At 42.0% G+C, this 23,947-nt stretch overlaps 1 protein-coding gene across 1 annotated transcript in view; it reads left to right on the top strand.

Moving 5' to 3' along the window:
• The window catches only part of PDE6A (phosphodiesterase 6A), a 213,713-nt gene that overhangs the window by 174,228 nt on the left and 15,538 nt on the right, over positions 1-23,947 (top strand). The window contains exons 13-16 of the mRNA XM_073650655.1: positions 10,222-10,329; positions 10,572-10,681; positions 11,445-11,532; positions 13,436-13,536. Coding sequence (XP_073506756.1) covers positions 10,222-10,329; positions 10,572-10,681; positions 11,445-11,532; positions 13,436-13,536 — 407 coding nt within the window. The remainder of the gene's footprint in view (positions 1-10,221; positions 10,330-10,571; positions 10,682-11,444; positions 11,533-13,435; positions 13,537-23,947) is intronic.

Here is a 23,947-nt window from a genome sequence, read left to right as displayed (position 1 = left end):
AGATATAGGCATGTCATGCCCTTCTAAAACCAAAAAAGTGCGAAGCCGACACGGCCAGTCCGTTCCTGCCCGTGCGACCTCCGTGTTGCCGGGTTTGTGCCAGAGCTGCGGTGGACCCTGACGGCCAGCCCCCCTCTCCCAATACTGGTGCCTGTCCGCTGGTTGGTCGAGCGAGACCCCCTGCGGTGGAGGCAGGTCTAAGCTTTTTAATTTAAATTGTCTCTCTAATTTGAATGAATACACTTTAAATCCTTTTACAAGGATCTATTGGAGGGCAAGTCTGATGCCAGCAGCCACGGGAACTCCAGCTCCAGTAGCATCCACTAAAGCTGCTGCAGTTAAAAAGCTTTTATAAGAATCGAGCTTGGCGGTCCACCGCAAGGCGTCCTACCGCCAGTCCCAGCCCCTGTGCCTTGGGGTGCCTCCCGATGCTCTTCACTGAGTGTCCCGGGGGCCCGAAGCTTTTCCTTTGAAAAAATTAAGTGTCCAAACTACAGGTGGAGTAGCTTGCTTAACAGCTGGGATAATCCGCTGACTAGCAGACACTGCTACTAGGCACAAAGTATTTCCTGGGCTAGATGCAGTTAAAAATTTGTAATTAGATACTCTCGTTGGATGCTGAGAAAGCATTCCATAGAGTCTCCTGGCACGCCATATATTATTCTCTTAAAAAGCTTGGGTTAGGGGTCTAGGGGACCCTTTTATAGCCAAAATCACGGCCCTGTATCGCAATACGTCACCTAGGCTGAAGATAAATGGAACATTTTCATCACCTTTCAGAATCACCAATGGGACAAGGCAGGGATGTCCTCTGTCCCCTCTCTTATACATCCTAGTGACGGAGCACCTGCTCTCATCAATTCACCATAATCCCAATATTAGGTGGATTGAGGTGGGAGGCACCAAGTACAAGTGCTCTGCATTTGCTGATGATGTCCTAGAATATATCACTCAATCACATATATCCATCCCTGCTGTTATGGCTGAAATAGATCACTTGGTTACATGGTCAAATTTTAAAATCAATGCAGCGAAGTCTGAGGCCCTCGATGTCTCCCTCCCCAAATCCATACAGGATTCCATCCAGTCCAACTTTCCCTTTGCCTGGTGGAGCTTAGTATAGATGGCCTAATAGAATCAGTACTGCACACTGCTACAAGGCCCAAATTATTTTCCAGCCAAGATACAGATAAACATGATTAGTGATTTGAACGCTTCAAACGGTTGGTGAGGTGATTTTAACAAATTTTCAAGCTTTTACTCTCCCCAGGATGACACAGGGGTAGAAAAGTCCTTTCGGAGCCATGATTTGTTCATCTTTATGAACGTGAGTCTGTCTACATTATCAGTGGAGAGCCGCGTGCGCTTATCTGTCAGCACACCACCAGCAGCGCTGAACACACGTTCAGACAGAACGCTGGCTGCGGGGCATGACAAGATCTCCAAGGCGTAAGTGGCGAGGTCCGGCCATTTATCCAGATTGGAAGTCCAAAAAGAGCAAGGGTCCAGTGACACAGTCATGGCTTCAATGTTTACTCGGAGATACTCCTGTACCATCGTCTCTAGGCGTTGACTATGTGTCTGACTTCTTGTCTCCTGTGGCCTTGCAAAGGATGGGCTAAAAAAGTGGTGAAATGATTCCGCAAAATTGATGCTACCAGCAGATACTGTGTTTCTGTTACGTTTTGAGTGCTGAACACTCGACGGTCCCACGGTTGGCAAGTTGGAACTGTGAGATTCACTACATGCACCACTGGTGTTTTGTGGAAAAGCACATGTAAGATTCTGCAACAGTCTCTGCTGATACTCCTGCATGCGTGCATCCCTTTCTATGGCAGGAATAATTTCTGCAAATTTACTTTTGTACCGGGGATCTAACAGTGTGGCAACCCAGTAGTCAGGATTATTTCTAATTCTCACAATTCGAGGGTCATGTTGCAGGTAGTGCAGCAAGAAGGCACTCATGTGTCTTGCGCATCCAGGAGCACCAAGTCCCTGTTGTGTTGGTGGCGAGGTAACAATCATGCTTCCTTCCTCTGCCCTCTCCCCCCAACCTCGCACAACCGAAATGTGATCAAGGTCTCCCTCATCTGATGAGTCTTCCATCAGTTCGTCCTCCACTTCTTCCTGGGCTCCTGCACCTTCCTCACTAGTTTGGCTGCTACCATGCGCCCTGGTAAAACCATCTCCCCCACCCTCACATGCCTGCCGCCTTGGTGCTGCCGATCGTCTGGACCTTGCAGATGTTAGCCCTTCCGCATACAACTCCTCCTCCTCTACTTCCTCCACTTCCTCTTGTGCCACCACCTGACTCCGAATTCTGTTTAACATGTGCTCCAGCATGTAAATCACCGGAATAGTCATGCTGATAGTGGCATCGTCAGCAATAAACATCTTCGTCACCATTTCAAAACTGTGCAGAAGGGTGCATAGGTCCCTGATCTGAGACCACTCCTCCAGCGTGATTTGCCCCACCTCTGGATCTCGTTGGCCCAGGCTATACGTCAGAACATATTGCACCAGGGCTTGTCAGTGCTGCCACAGTCGCTGCAACATGTACAGAGTTGAATTCCACCGGGTAGGCACATCGCATATTAGCCGGTGAAGTGGCAGGCCCAACGACTTCTGTAGAGATGTAAGTCGCTGAGCTGCGGGATGCGAACGGCGGAAGTGAGCACACAGCGACCGTGCCCTCTGCAGAAGGCCATCTAGTCCGGGATAGTGAGCTAAAAATTGCTGGTCAACCAGGTTCAACACGTGAGACATACAAGGCACGTGTGTGACATTGCCCCGGCGAAGGGCCGCACCCAGGTTTGCAGCATTGTTGCACACGGCCTTCCCTGGTTTCAGGTCCAGTGGAGACAACCATTCATGAAACTGGTTCTCCAGAGCTGACCACAACTCCTCAGCTGTGTGACTCACATTTCCCAGACATTTCAAAGTAAAAACCACCTGATGACGTTGAGCCCTGCTGCCAGCATAGTAAGGAGGTGAGCAGGATCCCTTCTGCGCAGTTAGAAAGCTTGTGGCATGACCAGACAGGCTTTGGGTGCAGGTGGAGGACCGAGAGGAGGTTGAGGAGGCAGAAGCAGTGGAGGAACTTCGAGATAAAGAGGATTGACGCACAACTCGTGGGGACGGCAAGACTTGGACAGCGGCCCCTTGTCCTGCTGTCACCATAGTTACCCAGTGCCCAGTCAGTGACATGTAACGCCCCTGTCCATGCCTACTCGTCCAAGTGTCTGTGGTGAAATGCACCCTGTCACACACAGAGTTTCTCAAAGAAGCGGTGATGTTGTGTGCGACATGCTGGTGGAGCGCAGGCACACCTTTCTTTGAGAAGTAGTGCCGACTGGGCATCTGGTACTGGGGCACTGCGATGGACATAAGGTCTCGAAAATCCTCTGTGTCCACCAGGCGGAAAGGCAGCATTTCTGTAGCCAAGAGCTTGCAGATGGTGAAATTCAACTTCTTAGCTTTCTCATGGCTAGGAGGAAATGGTCTTTTACTTGTCCACATCTGAGGGACCGAGGGCTGGCTGTTGTGCTTAGACGGGGTTGAGAAGGGTGTCCCCGGCAAACTGCTGGTCTGTGAGGAAGATGCAGGCGGACATGTTAGGTTGCCTTGATCCAAAGGTGGTGCTATCGATGTCGGAGAGCGCTCAACACCAGCTGGTGTTTCCACCTCCAAAGAAAATGATGACCTGCCAATCACACTGGCTGTTGCGGGTAAAGAGGTGGCAGGTCTGCGTCCCAAAACAGGTGTGACTGCTGTCCCCCCAGTCACAGAGGATGAAGAGGCCGCAGATGCACAAGATGTGGCAGATGGTGGCTGGCCCGGCCGGCTAGGCCGCATTGTAGCACAGTGAGCTTCCCACTGCAACTTATGCTTCATATCCATGTGCCGGTTCATGCATGAAGTACTCAAACTATGTATTTTTTGGCCTCTACTTAGCTTTTGCTGACAAATGTTACAGATAACACGAGTTGGGTCATCCTTATCGATCTGAAAAAATGCCCAGGCTATGCAAGGCTTAGCACCCATGCGACCTGAAGAGCCACCACGACTTGTGGTCAGAGGCAGAGTTGTGTTTGAGGATGCAGTTGTTGACGTGCTTCCAGTACTACGTCTCTGTCCAGGAAGGCGCAACCTGACCTCGTCGTCACTAGCATCCTCCTCCACCTCCTCTGCTGACCTCATCGATTGGCTGACTGTGGGTTGACAGTAAGTGGGATCTCCAACCTCGTCATCATCACCCTGTGTGTTATCACACCCGTCGTCCTCAGAGCCAACCTCTTCCTGCCCTGACAAAAAACTCAAGTTGTCGCTCCAATCAGGTATTTGAGTCTCACCATCGTCTTCCTCATTGTCTCCACCAACAGGAGTTACAGTTTGGGAACGAGGGTCTACATTATGGTCTGAACCTTCTGCGTCTGTTCCTGGATCTGACTCATAAAGATTCTGGGCATCAGTGCAGATCATTTCCTCGTCTGGATTCACAGAAGCTCTAGAGCCGACCTCTGATTCCCAGGCTATAGTATGAGTAAACAGCTCTGCAGACTCAACCATCTGTTCTACCCCATACTCAGACGGGCAGCTGGAGACTTGGGAGCTGTGAGGAAGCAAGTGTGATTGGGGTGACTCCTCTGAGGACTGGAGTATTTGTGATGTTGAAGTTGAGGTGGAGGAGAGCCCACTTAAAGGAGCACTTGATATCCGTTGAAGCACCTTCTGTTTTTGTGCCTCATCTGGAATTTGTAGCGATTGGCGTGGCCGTAAGAAAGGGATCTTATCACATTGTCCGCTAAAAGAAGTAGACATCTTAGTTTGGCTGGAAGATGGTCTTTCTTCTGCAGATGTTACTGTTGCTTTAACACCTACCCCACGGACACAACCTTTTTTTCCCTTCCCAACATGCCTATTCCCCTTTCCACCATCAGCAGGCCTTTTTCCACTCATTTTGGTGGTTAACTAATTGACAACTCTGGAGTTGTTTGCACAAAAAACAATGGATGGGAACCGAGCAGAGCTGAGTGGCCAAACTGTGGTATTAGCCCAAAAGTATTGGCTGGGTTAGATGCAGTAAAACAATTTTATTACATACACAGGTGGTAGAGCTTAGTATAGATGGACTAATAGAACAAGTCCCACACACTGCTACAAGCCCAAATATTTTTTCAGAGCTAGATGCAGATAAAAATTATTTTTAATTTGCAACCTGGTGGAGGTTAGTATAGATGGACTAATAGAACAAGTCCCACACACTGTTACAAGCCCAAATATTTTTTCAGAGCTAGATGCAGATAAAAATTATTTTTAATTTGCAACCTGGTGCAGGTTAGTATAGGTGGACTAATAGAACAAGTCCCACACACTGCTGCAAGCCCAATTTTTTTTCAGAGCTAGATGCAGATAAAAATTATTTTTATTTTGCAACCTGGTGGAGGTTAGTATAGATGGACTAATAGAACAAGTCCCACACAGTGCTACAAGCCCAAATTTTTTTTCAGAGCTAGATGCAGATAAAAATTATTTTTAATTTGCAACCTGGTGGAGGTTAGTATAGATGGACTAATAGAACAAGTCCCACACACTGCTACAAGCCCAAATTTTTTTTCAGAGCTAGATGCAGATAAAAATTATTTTTAATTTGCTACCTGGTGCAGGTTAGTATAGATGGACTAATAGAATGATGCTATGCCCAAAAGGTTTTACTTGGCTAGGTGCAGTAAAAAAATTTGTATTCTATACACAGGTGGTGTAGCTTGCAACACAGATAGGCTACTCCACTGACTAACACACACTGCAAGAGGCCAAAAAGGATTAGCTTTGCTAGATTTAGCCAAATGCTGTGAAAAAAACTTACACAGCACTGGCACAGACCTGCCTGGCAAAAAGTGATAGGAACTGATGTAACCTAGCCCTCAAAAGGACTGCAATTACAATTAGTCCCTACTCCCAACCTATCTATTTAAGAGCACAGACCTGCCTGATAAAAGTCGTAGGAAATGATGTAACCTAGTCCTCAAAAGGACTGCAATCACAACTATTCCCTACTCCCAAGCAATCTGTATATTTCAGAGAAAATTGGCTTGAAATGAACACTCAAAGTATAGAGCACACAGCAACAGCGGTGCCGTCTAACACGCAGCTGCAGCAGTGAGAAAATGGTGGCTACGTGGAAAATGGCTGGGTCTTATAGGGCAAGGACATGTGACATACACTGCCAATGACACTTGCCCTTGCTTGTGTGAAAAAAAGCAGCTCGCTCCGTGTGTGCGCTGCTGATAGGCTGACAGATTGCACCTCCCCACTGTAAATGCGGGAAAGAGAAAGAAAAATGGAGATCTTCATTATTCCTGCAGAGATCCATCCCCTGCCCCTCCCCCCGCCCCGCTGTACACTCAAACTGCGTATTAACATTAATTTTCATCATTACTGAGAAAAAATCCAGTTATGATTTTGATGCACGAACAGTTATCGAACATAACCTCGAACAGCCGAATTTTTTTCAAATCGTTCGTGTTCGCCGAACGGCTCGAACACCGCCCAAAACAGCTCGAATTTGAGACTGGCGAACAGTTCGAGTCGAACACCGCTCATCTCTACTCTAGACTTGAACCTGGCCATCTCTTGACTCTGTTTTTGGAATTCAATTTTGTTCTCGCCACACCACTTTAGACATAAAAAAAATTAAACATCCTTAAAAATCAATACTTTATTTCAAATATTAAAATCTTTTCCACAAAGAAAACAAACAATTATTATGATGCAAAAAATATATATTAGATATGTTGTATAGTCAAAAATAATATCACAGCATTATTTACTATGCCCTATAATGATGTTATTGAGGAAATGTCTTTCCCTACAAGTACCTTGTGAAGCACCCTGCTTTGCCGCTGAGGTTGGCACACTACATAAACGTGAATGGCGCCCCCGCTCAACGAAGACTCTCCCTATCTCATCCTAATTCATCCTAGATGTGCTTACATGATAGTAAAGAAATGAGTATTGATTGTTAACGGTATTTCATTTTTGTAAGCTGTTAGATAATCACCCTTTCATTACAATTGCGAGCCTGACACCACTTTATGCAACTCATTCCATCACCCCGCAGCTACCCTGTGGATGCATACCTGGGATTTCTGAAGTGAAGGCCAGGTGGCTACATAGGAGTGAAAGATTGACCACCGAGGTGTCATTGGGACCTACTAATTGTAGTGGTTCTTACTAAGTCTATCCCTGGTAGCCGATTTGATTTGACAATTCAAAACAGTTCTAAAATATAATGGTGGAAATTCAGGCAGATATGACACCATTGGGAAAAATTTAGAGATTCTGACAACTTCCAGAAACTTTTTTCTTAAGTTATGGCCTAGGTCTTACCAATGTGGCACCCCCTTCTGTTTTCTTCTCCCTCCCCTTCCTTCTTTATTTTGCTTTTCCCGTCTCTCTTTCTTCCCCACCCCCCCCTTTTTTTTTCTTTTTTTTTAATTCTCTTTGTCTTGTGTTTTTTCTACCTTCTGTTTGTTTACTATTTCTAATAGTTTACGTGCATGGGACCTTTCTATGTCACTATTGGATGATTTATCTAACACCTATTTAGTTAAAATCCTTACCACACCTGTAGATAAATTTCCAAAGAGGTATAATTTCCAAAGTGGGGTCACTTGAGGGGGATTCTGCTCTACTAACACTTAGGTGCTCTGCATATGAAGTCTGCAAACTATTCTAGAAAAATCTGCACTCCAGGAGGCAAATAGCGCTTCGTCCCTCCCGAGTCTCGCCGTATGGCCAAGCACTACTGTACAGCCACATATGGGGTATTTTTGCATTCAGCAGAAATTGTGTAACAAATTTTGGTGCCATTTGTACCCATTTGCCAGTGTGAAAATGTAAAATCTGGGGCTAAAACAATACTTTGGTGGAAAAAATTTAATTATTCTTTCATCATCACCCAATGGCATAAAGCTCTGTGAGGCACATGTGGTGTCAACATGTTCACTGCACGCCTAGATGAATTCATTGAAAGGTGTAGTTTGTATAATGGGGTCTCTTATGGGGGTTGTGCTGTTCTGGCACATTAGGGGCTCTGCCAATGTGATATGGCACCGTCAAACCAGTCCAGCAAAATATGAACTCCAATATGGCGCTCCTTCCCTTCTGAACTTTCCCCTGTGCCTCAAAAGTAGTTTTTGACCACATATAGGGTATTGGCATACTCAGGAGAAATTGCACAACAAATTTTGGAGTCCATTTTCTCCTGCTACACTTTTGAAAATGAAAAAATTGGGGGAGGGGGCTTCCACTGTTTAGGCACATCGGGGGCTCTCCAAATGCGGCATGACACCTGCAGACCGTTCCATCACAAGCTTAGGCGTGCATAAAAGTGCCATCAGACACAGTTTTGTGCACCTTTGAAAAAAGGAAAACTCTGAAAAGAGGCCAAATGGAGTCCAGAGCAACTCTGCTGCCTCATTAGAGTGAATGGATCCCTCGGGGTTTCATCTGAATTACGTCACTCGGAGATTTAAATGGAAACCCCGATATCAGTTCTCAGAGTAGACCACAGGGTAAATTGGGTCATTTTACATAACATTTTGGATCACAATAAAAGCTTCGACACAATCCACAAAAAAGCAAGTCCCCACTCAGGTCCATCATCTGTTAACAGAAATATAGGGGGCTTCCACGTTACTGGTAGCACAAAGGCTCTGGAAAAGTGAAATGGCCCTTGCCCCATGTTTGACATTTCTGTAGCGATGAGAGCCTGTCTGTCTCCTGAAACATGAGCTGGGCATAACACACTGGTCACTACAACGTACTGGTCAATACAACGTACTGGTCCCTACAGCAGCAGTTTGCAATTTTCATTCAGCAACATCCAATGCTGCTTTTTTCTAGAAAACATCCATGTAGCTAAAATACTCACCACACCTGTAGATAAAAAAAAAATAATTCCCAAAGTCTGTGTTCCAAACTGCCACTCCTTTTCTGAGCTCTGCCGTGCACCCAAACAGTAGTTTACCCCCACATATGGGGTATCTGAGTACTCAGGAGAAATTGCACAACAAATTTTGGGTTTCATTTTCTCCTGTTACCCTTGTAAAAAAAATGGTGCTAAAAGATCATTTTTGTGGGAAAAATTAGATTTTTTTATTTTCACAACTCTACATTATAAACTGCTGTGAAGCACCTGGGGGTTCAATTTGCTCACAACACATCTATATAACTTCCCTGAGGGGTTTAGCTTACAAAATGGTGTGCTTTGTTGGGAATTCCCACTGTTTAGGCACATCAGAGGCTCTCCAAACACAACATGGCGCTAATTATTCCAGCAAATTTTGCATTCAAAAAGTCAAATGGCGTTCCTTCCCTCCCGAGCACTGCCATGCACTCAAATAGTGGTTTTCCCCCACATATGGGGTATTGGCTTGCTCAGGAAAAATTGCACAACAAATTTAGGGGTCCATTTTCTCCTGGTACCCTTGCAAAAATAAAAACATTTGAGTGTAAAGTAAAATTTTTGTGAAAAAAAGTAAAATGTTCTGTGAAGTGAAAACCATTTCTAGTGACTACCTCTTGAAGCTCATCAAGAGAATGCCAAGAGTATGCAAAGCAGTCATTAAAGCAAAAGGTGGCTACTTTGAAGAACCTAGAATATAAGACATATTTTCAGCTGTTTCACACTTTTTTCTTAAGTATATAATTCCACATGTGTTAATTCATAGTTTTGATGCCTTCAGTGTGAATGTACAATTTTCAAAGTTATGAAAATACAGAAAAATCTTTAAATGAGAAGGTAAGGTGTGTCCAAACTTTTGGTCTGCACTGTATCTATCTGATTTAAGGGTATAAGAATTCAAAGTTTGAAAATTGCAAAATTTTCTACATTTTCACCAAATTTCAGTTTTTTTTCACAAATAAACGCAAGTTAGGTCGAAGAAATTTTACCACTATCATGAAGCACAATATGGCACGAAAAAACAGAATCAGGGGGATCCGTTGAAGCGTTCCAGAGTAATTACCTCATAAAGTGATAATGGTCAGAATTGTAAAAATTGGCCTGGTCATTAACGTGCAAACCACCCTCGGGGATAAAGGGGTTAATACCTAATAAAAACTGATTCAACATAAAATATAATGGCAAAAGTTCCTTCTCATGAGTCTGAAGTTTACATAAAAATCACAAATAAAATGATTGTCTGTTCCATACAGGTTTTAGTACGATTCCTATTCTCAGTAAGCAAAGGATACAGAAAAATCACCTATCACAACTGGCGGCATGGCTTCAATGTAGGACAAACCATGTTCACCCTGCTTATGGTAAGGAAGGAATTATACTAAATGTAGTCATTTAGAATAATTTGAACACTTTTATACTGATTTTACTGCATAATTATACAGTGTATCCTGGAAATGAATGTCTTGACAGGAGCACACTTGTAGACGCTCAAGAAAAATATGCAGAACTAGCATAGCGCAGGAAGCTATACTATTTCCGTAGTTCTATATGGTCATCTTTACTTCTTCTCCAGGAATGAGCTTATATTTTACGTCTTTTTCAGACAGGAAACTTGAAACGTTATTATACAGACCTGGAGGCCATGGCAATGGTGACTGCTGCTTTCTGCCATGATATTGACCACCGAGGTACTAACAATCTGTACCAGATGAAGTAAGTTTGCTTGCACATCATTTACAGATTTGCTGGTATATATATTGGGTATTTCTTTAGAAATAAATTGTGATTTCATTGATGCAGCTCTTCCTAATCTGTGTCACTATATTTCCTGCAGCAAATGAGACATTTCTCTCTATGTTTAGCCTTTTGTGTTGATCTGATTTGCTGCTTTGGTCCCGCCATTGGAAAATCACAGTCACTGACTATCTCTCTGCTTTAGATGAAAGCAACACTCTTCAGAAAGGCAGTGCTTATTGGTTAACCACAAATTACTTATTACTGGACGATGATTGATAGAGATGTTTAACCCACTGGTGCCTTGTCTAGAGAGGAAGTGTTGATTGAAAGCTGAAAGGTGGTTATTGACTGAGGCAGTGGTTCCTGTTGTCTACCATACATTGCAAATTGCTAGAGATACTACCTAGTCATTTTAAGGTCAAAAGCCAAGGTTAGGTTCTACTTTGCGTATGGACTGTGGACATAGGATACAGGTCATATTCAACAGATAAATTGAAGAAATTGCACAAAATGGAACAAAACACATAATACTGAGTTGCCATTTACGCGATTCTTACCAAGCTACATTTTAGCTTATGGCTCAGAATATTGCCAGATTGTTATTGAGTTTTCCCTTGATATATCAATGCATAATGCATGTGGATTAATATATTCACTATAAATGTATCTTTCCTTCCTCATATAATGGATTGCTATGTACAGTAGCTTAGAGACCTATTTTAACTGTTCCTCTTCTTAGATCAGGACATCCATTAGCAAAACTTCATGGATCATCTATCCTAGAAAGGCATCATTTGGAATTCAGCAAGACACTACTTAAAGATGAGGTAACTTTAATTGCTGACATTTCTTTTTACCATAGGTTTCCATGATTACATAAGAAAATTATGCTTCAAATGATCTAAGATGATTGCTAAATTTGGTCAAAGTTGACCTTTTATGAATTTTATTAGTAGTTTTCTTAGGAAACTACTTAGGCACAATTACATGCTACGCAAACGGCCATAAATGCGTTATTTAAACAATGTTTTACGTACTGCCAATTGGTTGCAGAAATGGCTAGCTGGACTTTACACTCCATGTGTTATTGGTCCTAAAACACCAAAACTTGAAATACCACCCCAAACATTGACACCAGGCTCATTTAGTTGTTGCTCTAATGTTAAATGCATGTTCTCATTATACCAGTATATACAATTATGTCTGTTAATATGGCCGGATAATTTGAAAGAAACTTCATCACTCCACATAATGTTATCTAAAATTACTGGATTTTCTTCAATTTCGTTAAGCATAACCTTATTACACTTTCTGTCCACCTACTTTTGGACCACCCTGTATATTAACATAACACATTACATTTATTATAACATCTTCAGGGGGTGCTGATCATTCTTCCACTCTTCCACTAGCCTGAAATACAATGTAGTAAAGTTAGAGAAGTTGACACACAAAGTCAGCCCCTGTCTATATATCATGTTAGGGCATTTAGATGTCATAGGATTTAGTCATTTTCTTAGGATACCTCATATGAACCTCAGCTGAGAGCATCTCGTATAAAGCATCTCTCGCTGTGGTATACTTCAGCCAACCATTTATCCATTGACTAAGTGGTCATCCATTGCTAGACAAATGAATGGCTGTTCGCAGCTTCCCCAGGCGATTACAGCCAGATCTGCAGAGATTAGTTTTTCGGGGATTGTCTTTATTAAACATTATCTTTATTGTGTGATCTCAAATTGATATTATAATTGTAATAAAGTATAGCTTTTAATAAATAATTTAAAATGTCATATGAATAGTATAAAGTAATTCTAGTTCATGACTGAGCTACTGAAATAGTAAGCTCATCCCCATGTTTAAATGGATCTGCCATGCAAATTATACTGAGGCACAAAGTTTATGCTGAGCCCCAAAATTAATTAAACCCCTGTTTAATACGACCCAAAAATGTTCAAAGCAGTGACTTAGTTCTTCTAGGCTATGGCGTTATCTGGAGATAATGTTATTTCTTTACAATTTGTCTTGCTTTCTACCAAGTTCAGTATGAAATACAATAGCAGAAATTTGCATTGTTAGGATGGATTTACAAATATAAAAATAATTAATCCACAATAACACTGCTGTGAACATTATTGGGTAATGTTAAACAAGGATTTTGAATAATTACCAGTGCTCAAAATAAACTTTCTACCCTATTATCATCTGAATGGCAGATCCATTTAAACATGGGGGTGATCTTACATTTTAATTTAGTGGGTCAATCATAAACTTGACTGGTCTTATAGTATTCACATGACATTTTAAAGAACCAATCCAGCTTTTTTTTAATTTTACCACTTGAGTGTTGCTTCTTATCTAAGATCCCAGACCCTACTCTTATACTCACCTGCTGCCGTCTTCACCTTTCTCATCGGTCGTATAGTCGGTCTCCAGCAGTGCTTCATGGAGCGAGCCGGAGCTCTCACTTCCTCTTGATTACTTATATATCTAAAGACAGATACAGTGACGCCAGCGCTGATTGGGTGCAGGGCTCACGTGACATACCAACCTCACGTGAACCCCAGGAACACGAGTGCTGACACCGCTGGAACGGCATTGGCACTGGAGGTGTTTATAGGTGTCTTTATTTTAACGGGGCCAAACATTCAGATTGAGAAGGGGTTGTCCTAGTAGTGGAAAACCCCTTTAATTATATCCAGCTGATGCCTTGTGTCTTGTTATTCACAGTCAATAAACATCTACCAAAACCTGAACAGGAGACAATATGATCACGCCATCCATATGATGGATATTGCAATTATTGCAACAGACTTGGCTTTGTATTTCAAGTAAGTATCCATAAGATTTTCTACCTTGTGTGGGAGGATAATAAATTCCTCACCAGTGAATTTTCAACACCAAGAAGGAAAAGTTGTTGAATTATGGAAATCACAGGACCTATAGACATGTTAATAATATGCAAATGATGAAAACATGGAAATAAACTTTTCAAAACATGTCAATGTATTCAGTATCGACAATGAGCACCTCAAATAGAAAAACACATTTATACGCCTTGGCTGGTATCAATGAGGCTACTAATGGTTGTCTGTGGAAGGTTCTGCCACATGAATGCACTTGAGCACATAAATCATCAAGATCCACTGCTGGCAGCTCCCTTTACAATTGTCAAACAACTGCAGATGTGCTCGATGGTGGACAAGTCTAGAAATGCAGGCCATGGTATCACGTTTAGGCCAGGCAGGTTGCTCACAGGAGCACAAGCAACATGTGACCTGGTGCTGTCATGTTGAAAAACGACTTCTGGGACACTTTGGAGGAATAGCAGTGCCACTGATTCCACAATGAAATCAATGAAACACCGAGCTGTTAGTGTATCTGGAATGAAGACTAGAGGGATCCAGCCAACCTGCACCATAATCCTGGGAGTAAGAATAATATAATGATCCCTTGTGAAGTCCTCTTTATGACCTGATGGTACCAATCTTAAAGGCTATCATGGTGCAGAGCAAAAGTGCAATTGAGGCTGCAATGGCCTCTTCACGACGTCCTGCTTTTGTCTTGAACGCAATGATAGCTGGTGATTGGTCTGAAAAATCACATGAGCAATGTCATGAAGAGACCTTGCGGGACTATGATGTATGGTATGTAAGGTAGCGCTAATGATCATGTTGAGGGGCACTCACTTCACCGGGTCAATACCCTCTGCAGGGTAATCAATACAGAGGAGGACAATTTTATATTACAGAAGGATCTATGTAATCTAGAAGCTTGGGCTGATAAATGGCAAATGAGCTTTAATGGTGATAAATGTAAGGTAATGCACTTGGGCAGAGGAAATAAAATGTATAATTATATGCTTAATTGTAAAACACTGGGCAAAACTGTAACTGAAAAAGACCTGGGTGTATTGGTGGACGACAAGCTCACGTTTAGTGGCCAGTGTCAGGCAGCTGCTGCAAAGGCAAATAAAATAATGGGATGCATTAAAAGAGGCATAGATACTCATGAGGAGAACATAATTTTACCTCTATACAAGTCATTAGTGCGACCACACTTAGAATACTGTGTACAGTTTTGGTCTCCGGTGTATAAGAAAGACATAGCTGAACTAGAGTGGGTGCAGAGAAGAGCGACCAAGGTTATTAGAGGACTGGGGGGTCTGCAATACCAAGACAGGTTATTACACTTGGGGTTATTTACTGTGGAAAAAAGAAGGCTTAGGGGTGATCTTATTACTATGTACACGTATATGAGGGGACAGTACAAAGACCTGTCTACTGATCTTTTTACTCTGAGGCCAGAGACGGTGACAAGGGGGCATCTTCTACGTCTGGAGGAAAGAAGGTTTAATCATAATCACAGACGGGGATTCTTTACTGTAAGAGCAGTGAGACTATGGAACTCTCTGCCGCATGATGTTGCAATGAGTGATTCACTATTAAAATTTATGAAGGGCATGGATGCCTTTCTTAAAAAGTATAATATTACAGGTTATATATACTAGATTCCTTGATAGGGCGTTGATCCAGGGAACTAGTCTGATTGTCGTATGGAGTCGGGAAGGAATTTTTTTCCCCAATGTGGAGCTTAGTGTTTGCCACATGGTGTTTTTTGCCTTCCTCTGGATCAACATGTTAGGCTATGGGTTGAACTAGATGGACTTAGTCTTCCTTCAACCTTAAAAACTATGTTACTATGTAATTAAAGCACACATGCAACGTTTTCCGGTAATATGAAGTCCAGCAGTTTATTACACATCATAAACTGCTTATAACATAGTCCATCTCAGTGGCTAGCAGGAATGTTACACATGTAATATCCTAGAGCCTTTTCAGTGGCAGCCATGTCCGCTTGGCTTCAGATACAAACTTCAGCAAGGTACCACATCAATATTCATTTAAAACACCGATTTACCTTTGCTGGGTCTTAGCTGCTTCTATCAGCTCTGTTCTGCCACAGCTGTGGATTAAGGCTCCCGAGACGTGGTCTCCAGGCCACGTGCCTTCCAGGGCTACTGGTGTCCCAGACACAGGGATTAGGCCTCTTGCCTTCCAAGGCTACTGGTGTCCCAGACACAGGGACCAGGCCTCTTGCCTCTCAAGGCTAATGGTGTCCCAGACACAGGGATCAGGCCTCTTGCCTCTCCAGGCTAATGGTGTCCCAGACACAGGGACCAGGCTTCACCACAGTTTCAAAAACCACCAGGATTTATATATCCTTCTAATAGGTTGGAGGAGTTTTTAAACTAGAGACGGGGGGGGGGGAACCAAGGAAATAGGTGGGATGTGAGGCAAGCAAGGGGGAAGGGGAGAAGTGAATATAATGAGGGTGGAGAGGGGGGTGGGGATAGTACAGTTAGATCGTTAGAGAAGAATAGGATGCTAAATAACCCCAAAGTTTTATCTTGCATGCTGACCAACGCAAGAAGCCTGACCAATAAGGCGGATGAGCTGCGGGCTCTTATATCGGAGGAGAGGTATGACATCGTAGGTATAACAGAGACTTGGCTAGACGATAGCTACGACTGGGCGGTAAATTTATTAGATTATAGTTTATTTAGAAGGGACCGGAAACAGGGGAAAGGCGGAGGAGTCTGCTTATATGTAAAGTCATGTCTAAAGCCCAGACTAAGGGAAGATATAGGAGAGGGAGAAGAGGGGGTCGAGTCCATGTGGGTAGAGATAGAGGGGGCAAAAAATAATAATAAAATATTACTGGGGGTCTGCTATAAGCCACCAAATATAACAGAGGAGAATGAGAATCTGCTATTAGGACAAATAGACAAAGTAGCAAAACATAATGAAGTGATTGTAATGGGGGATTTCAACTACCCGGATATTGACTGGGAAACAGAAACCTGTAGATCTCAGAAAGGAAAAAGGTTCTTGACAAATATGAAGGATAATTATCTCTCCCAACTAATGCAGAAACCAACGAGAGGGAAGGCCGTGTTGGACTTAATATTGACTAATAGGCCTGATAGAATAACTGAGGTACAGATAGGGGGGCACCTAGGTAATAGCGATCATAATATTATCGACTTCAAAATGCCCTTCAGTAGGGTTATCAATAAGGGAACAACAAAAACATTAAACTTTAGGAGGGCGAAGTTTGATCAGCTGATAGAAAACCTTCCACTTATTGACTGGGACAAAGTACTTAATCAATGGAATACGAATAGTAAATGGGAAACCTTCAAAAGAATTCTGAATACTCAGTGCGAGAGGTATATACCGTATGGGAATAAAATGGCCAGAAATAAGAGGAAACCAATATGGTTGAACAAGAACGTAAAAGGGGCGTTAAATAGCAAAAAAGAGGCATTCAAGAGATTAAAACAGGAAAACAGTAAGGAGGCACTAATGTGTTACAAGGAAAAAACGAGAACCTGTAAAAACAAATAAAAATAGCGAAGGAGGAAACAGAGAAACGTATTGCTAGGGAAAGTAGATCAAATCCCAAACTGTTCTTTACGCATATAAATAGTAAAAGGATTAAATCGGATAATATTGGACCGATAAAAAGTGAGGAAGGCAAAATCATAGAGAAAGATGAGGATAAAGCTAATCTATTAAATATTTTTTTTTCGACAACTTTCACAAAGGAAATAGAACTAACAGGAGAAATGAGAAGTGACAAACTTAATCCTCCACTAAGTATGACAAATCTAACCCAAGTTGGGGTACAGAAACGCCTCAGTAACATTAAAATAAACAAATCACCAGGACCTGATGGCATACACCCACGGGTACTAAGGGAACTAAGTAATGTGATAGACAGACCGTTATATCTTATATTTAAGGACTCTGTTGACTGGGTCTGTACCACTTGATTGGCGACAGGCGAATGTAGTGCCAATATTCAAAAAGGGAGCGAAAAGTGACGCCGGAAACTATCGGCCGGTGAGTCTGACGTCCGTTGTGGGCAAAAGTTTTGAAAGCTTCATTAAAGAGGCAATTACGGAGCATCTTGATGCTAATAATCTTTTAATCCCGAACCAACATGGATTCATGAGGAATCGCTCCTGCCAAACAAACCTGATTGACTTCTACGAGGAGGTTAGCTCTCGAGTAGATCAGGGGGAACCAGTGGATGTTGTGTATCTCGACTTCTCAAAAGCGTTCGATAGCGTGCCACATAATAGGTTGGTATACAAAATGAGAATGATGGGGCTGGGGGAAAATGTCTGCAAGTGGGTAGCTAACTGGCTAAAGGATAGAAGGCAGAGGGTGGTTATAAATGGAATATACTCAGATTGGGTAAGCGTCACTAGTGGGGTACCACAGGGGTCTGTACTAGGCCCAATGTTATTTAATATCTTTATTAACGACATAGTCAACGGGATAAATAGTAAAATATCAATATTTGCAGATGACACAAAGTTATGTAAAACAATTAATACAAAAGAGGACAGTGCAGACCTACAGAGGGATTTGGATAAGCTGGGTAGGTGGAGCATTAAATGGCAAAAGAGGTTTAATGAGGAGAAACGTAAGGTCATACATATGGCAAGGAAAAATGGAAGTCACCAGTACTCACTGAATGGGAAATAATTGGGGAATTCAGAGATGGAGAAGGACTTGGGCATCTTGATTGATGGATGCATTTCTAGATACCAGGCAGATTTCTGCATATACTTAAAAATAAAATAAAATAGTAGGTTGATACAGGGATTTATTCTGACTGCTGGTTTCAGAGTCGGGAGGGAATTTTTCCTCAGGTGAAGATTGGCCAAATCATTTGGGGTTTTTGCCCTCCTCTGGATCAACTTTAGCAATTACAGAACTAACAGGTCGAACTTGATGGACGCAAGTCTTTATTCGGCTTTACAAACTATGTTACTATGTTCTGTGTGCACAGGACCTGTGATGATGTCAGTCATGTGATCAGTCACCTGAAGGGGAGGTACGTGGTCAACCAGAACACACCTCCTCTGACATTTTGGCAATGCAGCAAGCCGCTGCATTACAGGTAGCATAATGTACAGTAACCAGACTCCTATAGTCTTCATTCAAGGTACACTAATGGCTCAGCATTGCATTGATTTGGTCATAGAAACAGAGTTACAGCCATTTCTCCAGTGTCCCCGTAGCCGCTTTTCAACACAACTCCAGGTGACTTGTTACTCATGCTTTTTTGAGCAGTCTGTGTAGCCTAAACACACTGTCATGGCCTGAGGTCTCCAGACTTGTCAAGCAAATCTGGAACATCATTGATCAACAATTACAAAGGAAGCTGCCAGCAGAGGATTTTGATGAATTGCGTGTTCGAATGCATTCAGTGTTCCAGAACAATCCTCAGAGAACTATTAATAACCTCATAACATGTAATAATAATTTAAACACCATAGTGGCTGCAAAATATGGAACTTAATGTTATACAGTAAGTAAAATATTGCTCACAGAAGCTTACAACACATACTATAGGACCCAAAATTGCACAAGTTGCTTAACTCCTTCACAACCCTGGGATTTTCCATTTTTGCATTTTCGTTTTTTGCTCCCCTTGTTCCCAGAGCCATAGCGTTTTTATTTTTTGGTCAATATGGCCGTGTGAGGGCTTATTTTTTGCGGGACGAGTTGTACTTTTCAACGCCATTACTAGTTTTACCATATCGTGTACGGGAAAACGTGAAAAAAATTCCAAGTGCGGTGAAATTGCGAAAATAATGCAATATCACAGATGGGGTTGTTTTTATTTGTTTTACCACGTTCACTGAACGCTAAAACTGACCTACCATTATTATTCTCCAGGTCATTAAGAGTTCGTAGACACCAAACATGTTTGCTAAAAAAAAAAAAATGGCACCATTTTCCAAGACCCGTAGCGTCTCCATTTTTCAGGATCTGGGGCCGGGTGAGGGCTTATTTTTTGCGCGCCGAGCTGAAGTTTTTATTCATACCATTTTGGTGTAGATCTGATGTTGTGATCACCCTTTATTGCATTTTATTGCAATGTTGAGGCGACCAAAAAACGTAATTCTGGCGTTTAGAATTTTTTTCTCTTTACGCCATTTACCGATCGGATTAATTCTTTTTTTATATTGATAGATCTAGGTGGCACTCATAGCGATCAGATCATGACAACCACTGGAGTCTGCTGCAGACCCAGGGTTGTCATGCCCATGCATCGGTGACCCGTGATCACGTGATGGGGTCACCGATAGGCGGGGTAAGTGACGCGCTTCCGGCGCGGCGCTGTTAAATGCCGCTGTCAGATATTGACAGCGGCATTTACCATGTTAACAGCCACGGGTAGATCGCGATTCCACCCGCGGCTGTTGCGGGCACATGTCAGCTGTAATAATCAGCTGACATGTGCCTGGTTCAGTGCGGGCTCAGCACCGGAGCCCTCAATGAACCAGGGGTTACAGCCTGTTGCGTACAAATACAACAGAGTCTGTAAAGTGGTTAAGACAAGGATTATACAGTATATTGAAATCTGTACTGTGAGCTGCCATTGTTATTTGTTGGGTCTGTTTTAGTTTTTAATTTTTACTGATAAAAAACACATTTGGATTGTTATCCAAATATACAGTTGCTTCAATCAGCATATTGGACTTAATTATAAAAAATCTTATAGGAGAGCTAGAGAGGTTTAAAAGATGGCCACCTAGTAGATGCCATAGACAGGATATATTTAAGAGATTGTACTGCAGCGATGACATCACATGCATCAATATGACCACTGAAGATAGTTAACTACATTAGTGATATTGTGCCTTACATGCAAGTATCCCTGCTAAGGTAGGTAAAACCCCTTTAATATGCTTTAATATATACAGACTGTACATGATTTTATTATTCCAAAAACTGTACACCAGACCAAGGGATATCCTTCACATAGAGTGACAAGACAAGTTAGATACTAATATGCATAAGGGTTCTTTACAGTTAGAGTAGTGGAATGCCTGAAATCAAGGAGTAGTAATGGCAGATACTATGAAATTACTATTTAAAAAATTGTTAGAATTAAACAGTGCTTTAATTAACTAGCAAGAGAATTATGTTTTGTCTTCCTCTTCCTCAGCACCTAGGTCTGACGAATGTTGAACTGTATGGACAAATGTGTTTTTATACTGTGACTGCATTTACAGTAAAGCTAATTATTTTTTAATCTATTAGTAAAGTAATATTAATTTACCTAAAAACCTTTAAAACCCAGATTTCTTCTTAACAGTGGCATTCAATAAATACACATTATCTCCTAATGACACACCGTTCAATCTGCAGAATTAATATTTTAGATTTTCCATTACTGTACTTTTATGTTGCCTCTGTTAAAGAACTAGGTTTATTTACAGTGGGTACGGAAAGTATTCAGACCCCTTTAAATTTTCACTCTGTTTCATTGCAGCCATTTGGTAAATTCTAAAAAGTTCATTTTTTTCTCATTAAAGTACACTCTGCACCCCATCTTGACTGAAAAAAAACAGAAATGTAGAAATTTTTGCAAATTTATTAAAAAAGAAAAACTGAAATATCACATGGTCATAAGTATTCAGACCGTTTGCTCAGACACTCATATTTAAGTCACATGCTGTCCATTTCCTTGTGATCCTCCTTGAGATGGTTCTTCTCCTTCATTGGAGTCCAGCTGTGTTTAATTAAACTGATAGGACTTGATTTGGAAAGGCACACACCTGTCTATATAAGACCTCACAGCTCACAGTGAATGTCAGACCAAATGAGAATCATGAGCTCAAAGGAACTGCCCAAGGAGCTCAGAGACAGTATTGTGGCAAGACACAGATCTGGCCAAGGTTACAAAAGAATTTCTGCATTACTCAAGGTTCCTAAGAGCACAGTGGCCTCCATAATCCTTAAATGGAAGAAGTTTGGGACCACCAGAAGTCTTCCTAGACCTGGCCGGCCAGCCAAACTGAGCAATCGTGGGAGAAGAGCCTTGGTGAGAGAGGTGAAGAAGAATGCCAAGATCACTGTGGCTGAGCTCCAGAGATGCAGTAGGGAGATGGAAGAAAGTTCCACAAAGTCAACTATCACTGCAGCCCTCCAGTCGGGCCTTTATGGCAGAGTGGCCAGACGGAAGCCTCTCCTCAGTGCAAGACATATGAAAGCCTGTATAGAGTTTGCTCAAAAACACATGAAGGACTCCCGGACTATGAGAAATAAGATTCTTTGGTCTGATGAGACGAAGATAGAACTTTTTGGTGATAATTCTAAGTGGTATGTGTGGAGAAAACCAGCCACTGCTCATCACCTGCCCAATACAATCCCAACAGTGAAACATGGTGGTGGCAGCATCGTGCTATGGGGGTGTTTTTCAGCTGCAGGGACAGGACGACTGGTTGCAATTGAAGGAAACATGAATGCGGCCAAGTACAGAGATATCCTGGATGAAAACCTCGTCCAGAGTGCTCTGGACCTCAGACTTGGCCGAAGGTTCACCTTCCAAAAAGACAAAGACCCTAAGCACACAGCTAAAATAACAAAGGAGTGGCTTCAGAACAACTCTGTGACCATTCTTGACTGTCCCAGCCAGAGCCCTGACCTAAACCCAATTGAGCATCTCTGGAGAGACCTGAAAATGGCTGTCCACCAACGTTCACCATCCAACCTGACGGAACTGGAGATAATCTGCAAGGAAGATTGGCAGAGGAACCCCAAATCCAGGTGTGAAAAACTTGTTGCATCATTCCCAAGAAGACTCATGGCTATACTAGCTCAAAAGGGTGCTTCTACTCAATACTGAGCAAAGGGTCTGAATACTTATGACCATGTGATATTTCAGCTTTTCTTTTTTAATAAATTTGCAAAAATTTCTACATTTCTGTTTTTTTTTCAGTCAAGATGGGGTGCAGAGTGTACTTTAATGAGAAAAAAATTAACTTTTTAGAATTTACCAAATGGCTGCAATGAAACAAAGAGTGAAAAATTTAAAGGGGTCTGAATACTTTCCGTACCTACTGTACATTGACATTTTTGGCTTCAAAATGACAATCGCTTTAGACTTCTTAAGATTCTGAACATTCTCTTCACCAGACTTGTAAGGGTTTTAATGTAATACGATCTGAATGTGATAGAATTCACCTTAATTGATATTATTGGGGTGGTCCTCAACTAATATTGATTTCCGTCCTAAATGTCTGTCTATTTATTTTAATAACATAATAACATGCTTTAATTAAAAAGTCTCTAATTTAATGATTTTATTTTATTTTTACCTATTTCAGTTTTGATGATGCTTTGTTTGAGAATCCCCGGTGCATGCTGCGATACTGAAACAAGATGTCTTCAGGGAGGAGAGTCTGCGGTCACTGCTGCAGCATCTGTCCCTACCCTGAAATGAAGTGTCATCAGTGATGTCCGTTTCAGGGTCTGGACTAGACTCTGGTGTACTTTGGATGGATCAGTTGTCAATTCCGACGTTAACTGAGTACGAGATCCCTTTTTACTGTGCAATATTCCTCTCAGTGCAAAGTGACAGTGCGCTCCCTCACCAGCTCTGATGAGAAATGACAAGCCAGCAAGAGAGTGCACTGTCAGTGCACGTTGTACACCATTGCGATTACTGGGAGAACAGAAATTAGCTCAGCCCCCAAAAATACACGCCACTGATGACGCTTCATTTCAGTGTGGAGACAGAGGTTTCAGCAGTGACCGCAGCTCCCCACCTGCCCCCCCTATCCCTGATGATGTTCCATTTGAGTATTTCAGCATGCAGTGGGAATTCTCAAAGCATCAGCAAAATGAAAATGGGTAAAAAAAATCTAAATAAAGCAGTTAGATTAATGAGCGAAGAGTAATGACTTTTTAATTAAACCATATTAGAAAAAATATTATATTATTAAAGTAAATAGGGAGACATATAGGATGAAAATCAATATTAGTTTCAGATCACCCCTTTAAGTAAACCTTCTGGAACACCTTGCAATTCAATTAGCACTAATTGCAAAAAATGTGCATTGCCATTTTACACATTGCAGAAGATTGCATCAGTCTCAGGAAGCAAACATGACCACCGACGCGACTGACCAGGCTTTCCCCTAATGCCTTGCAGCTATTGCCTCAAATGGTATAGATCAGCAAATCAAGAGGGACTATCGTAGCCTGTATGAAAGCCTAAGCAGGAATTGCAGCAACCTTTTTTAGTGGATTTTAAGCTTGTAAGAGGAATAGCCCAGCAATAGATACTGGAAGACAATCCTTACAGTATTGAACAAATACATAAAAAATCTTTTTTATGTATAGTTGCCCTGAAGAAGGAGTCAGTGGA

The sequence above is a fragment of the Phyllobates terribilis genome, unplaced genomic scaffold (genome assembly GCF_046119375.1).
Source record: "Phyllobates terribilis strain yellow unplaced genomic scaffold, ASM4611937v1 Scaffold_11__3_contigs__length_659146591, whole genome shotgun sequence".
In the NCBI taxonomy this organism is placed as follows: domain Eukaryota; kingdom Metazoa; phylum Chordata; class Amphibia; order Anura; family Dendrobatidae; genus Phyllobates; species Phyllobates terribilis.
Note: the sequence above shows the minus strand (reverse complement) of the source record. Positions and strands in the feature narration are given on the sequence as shown.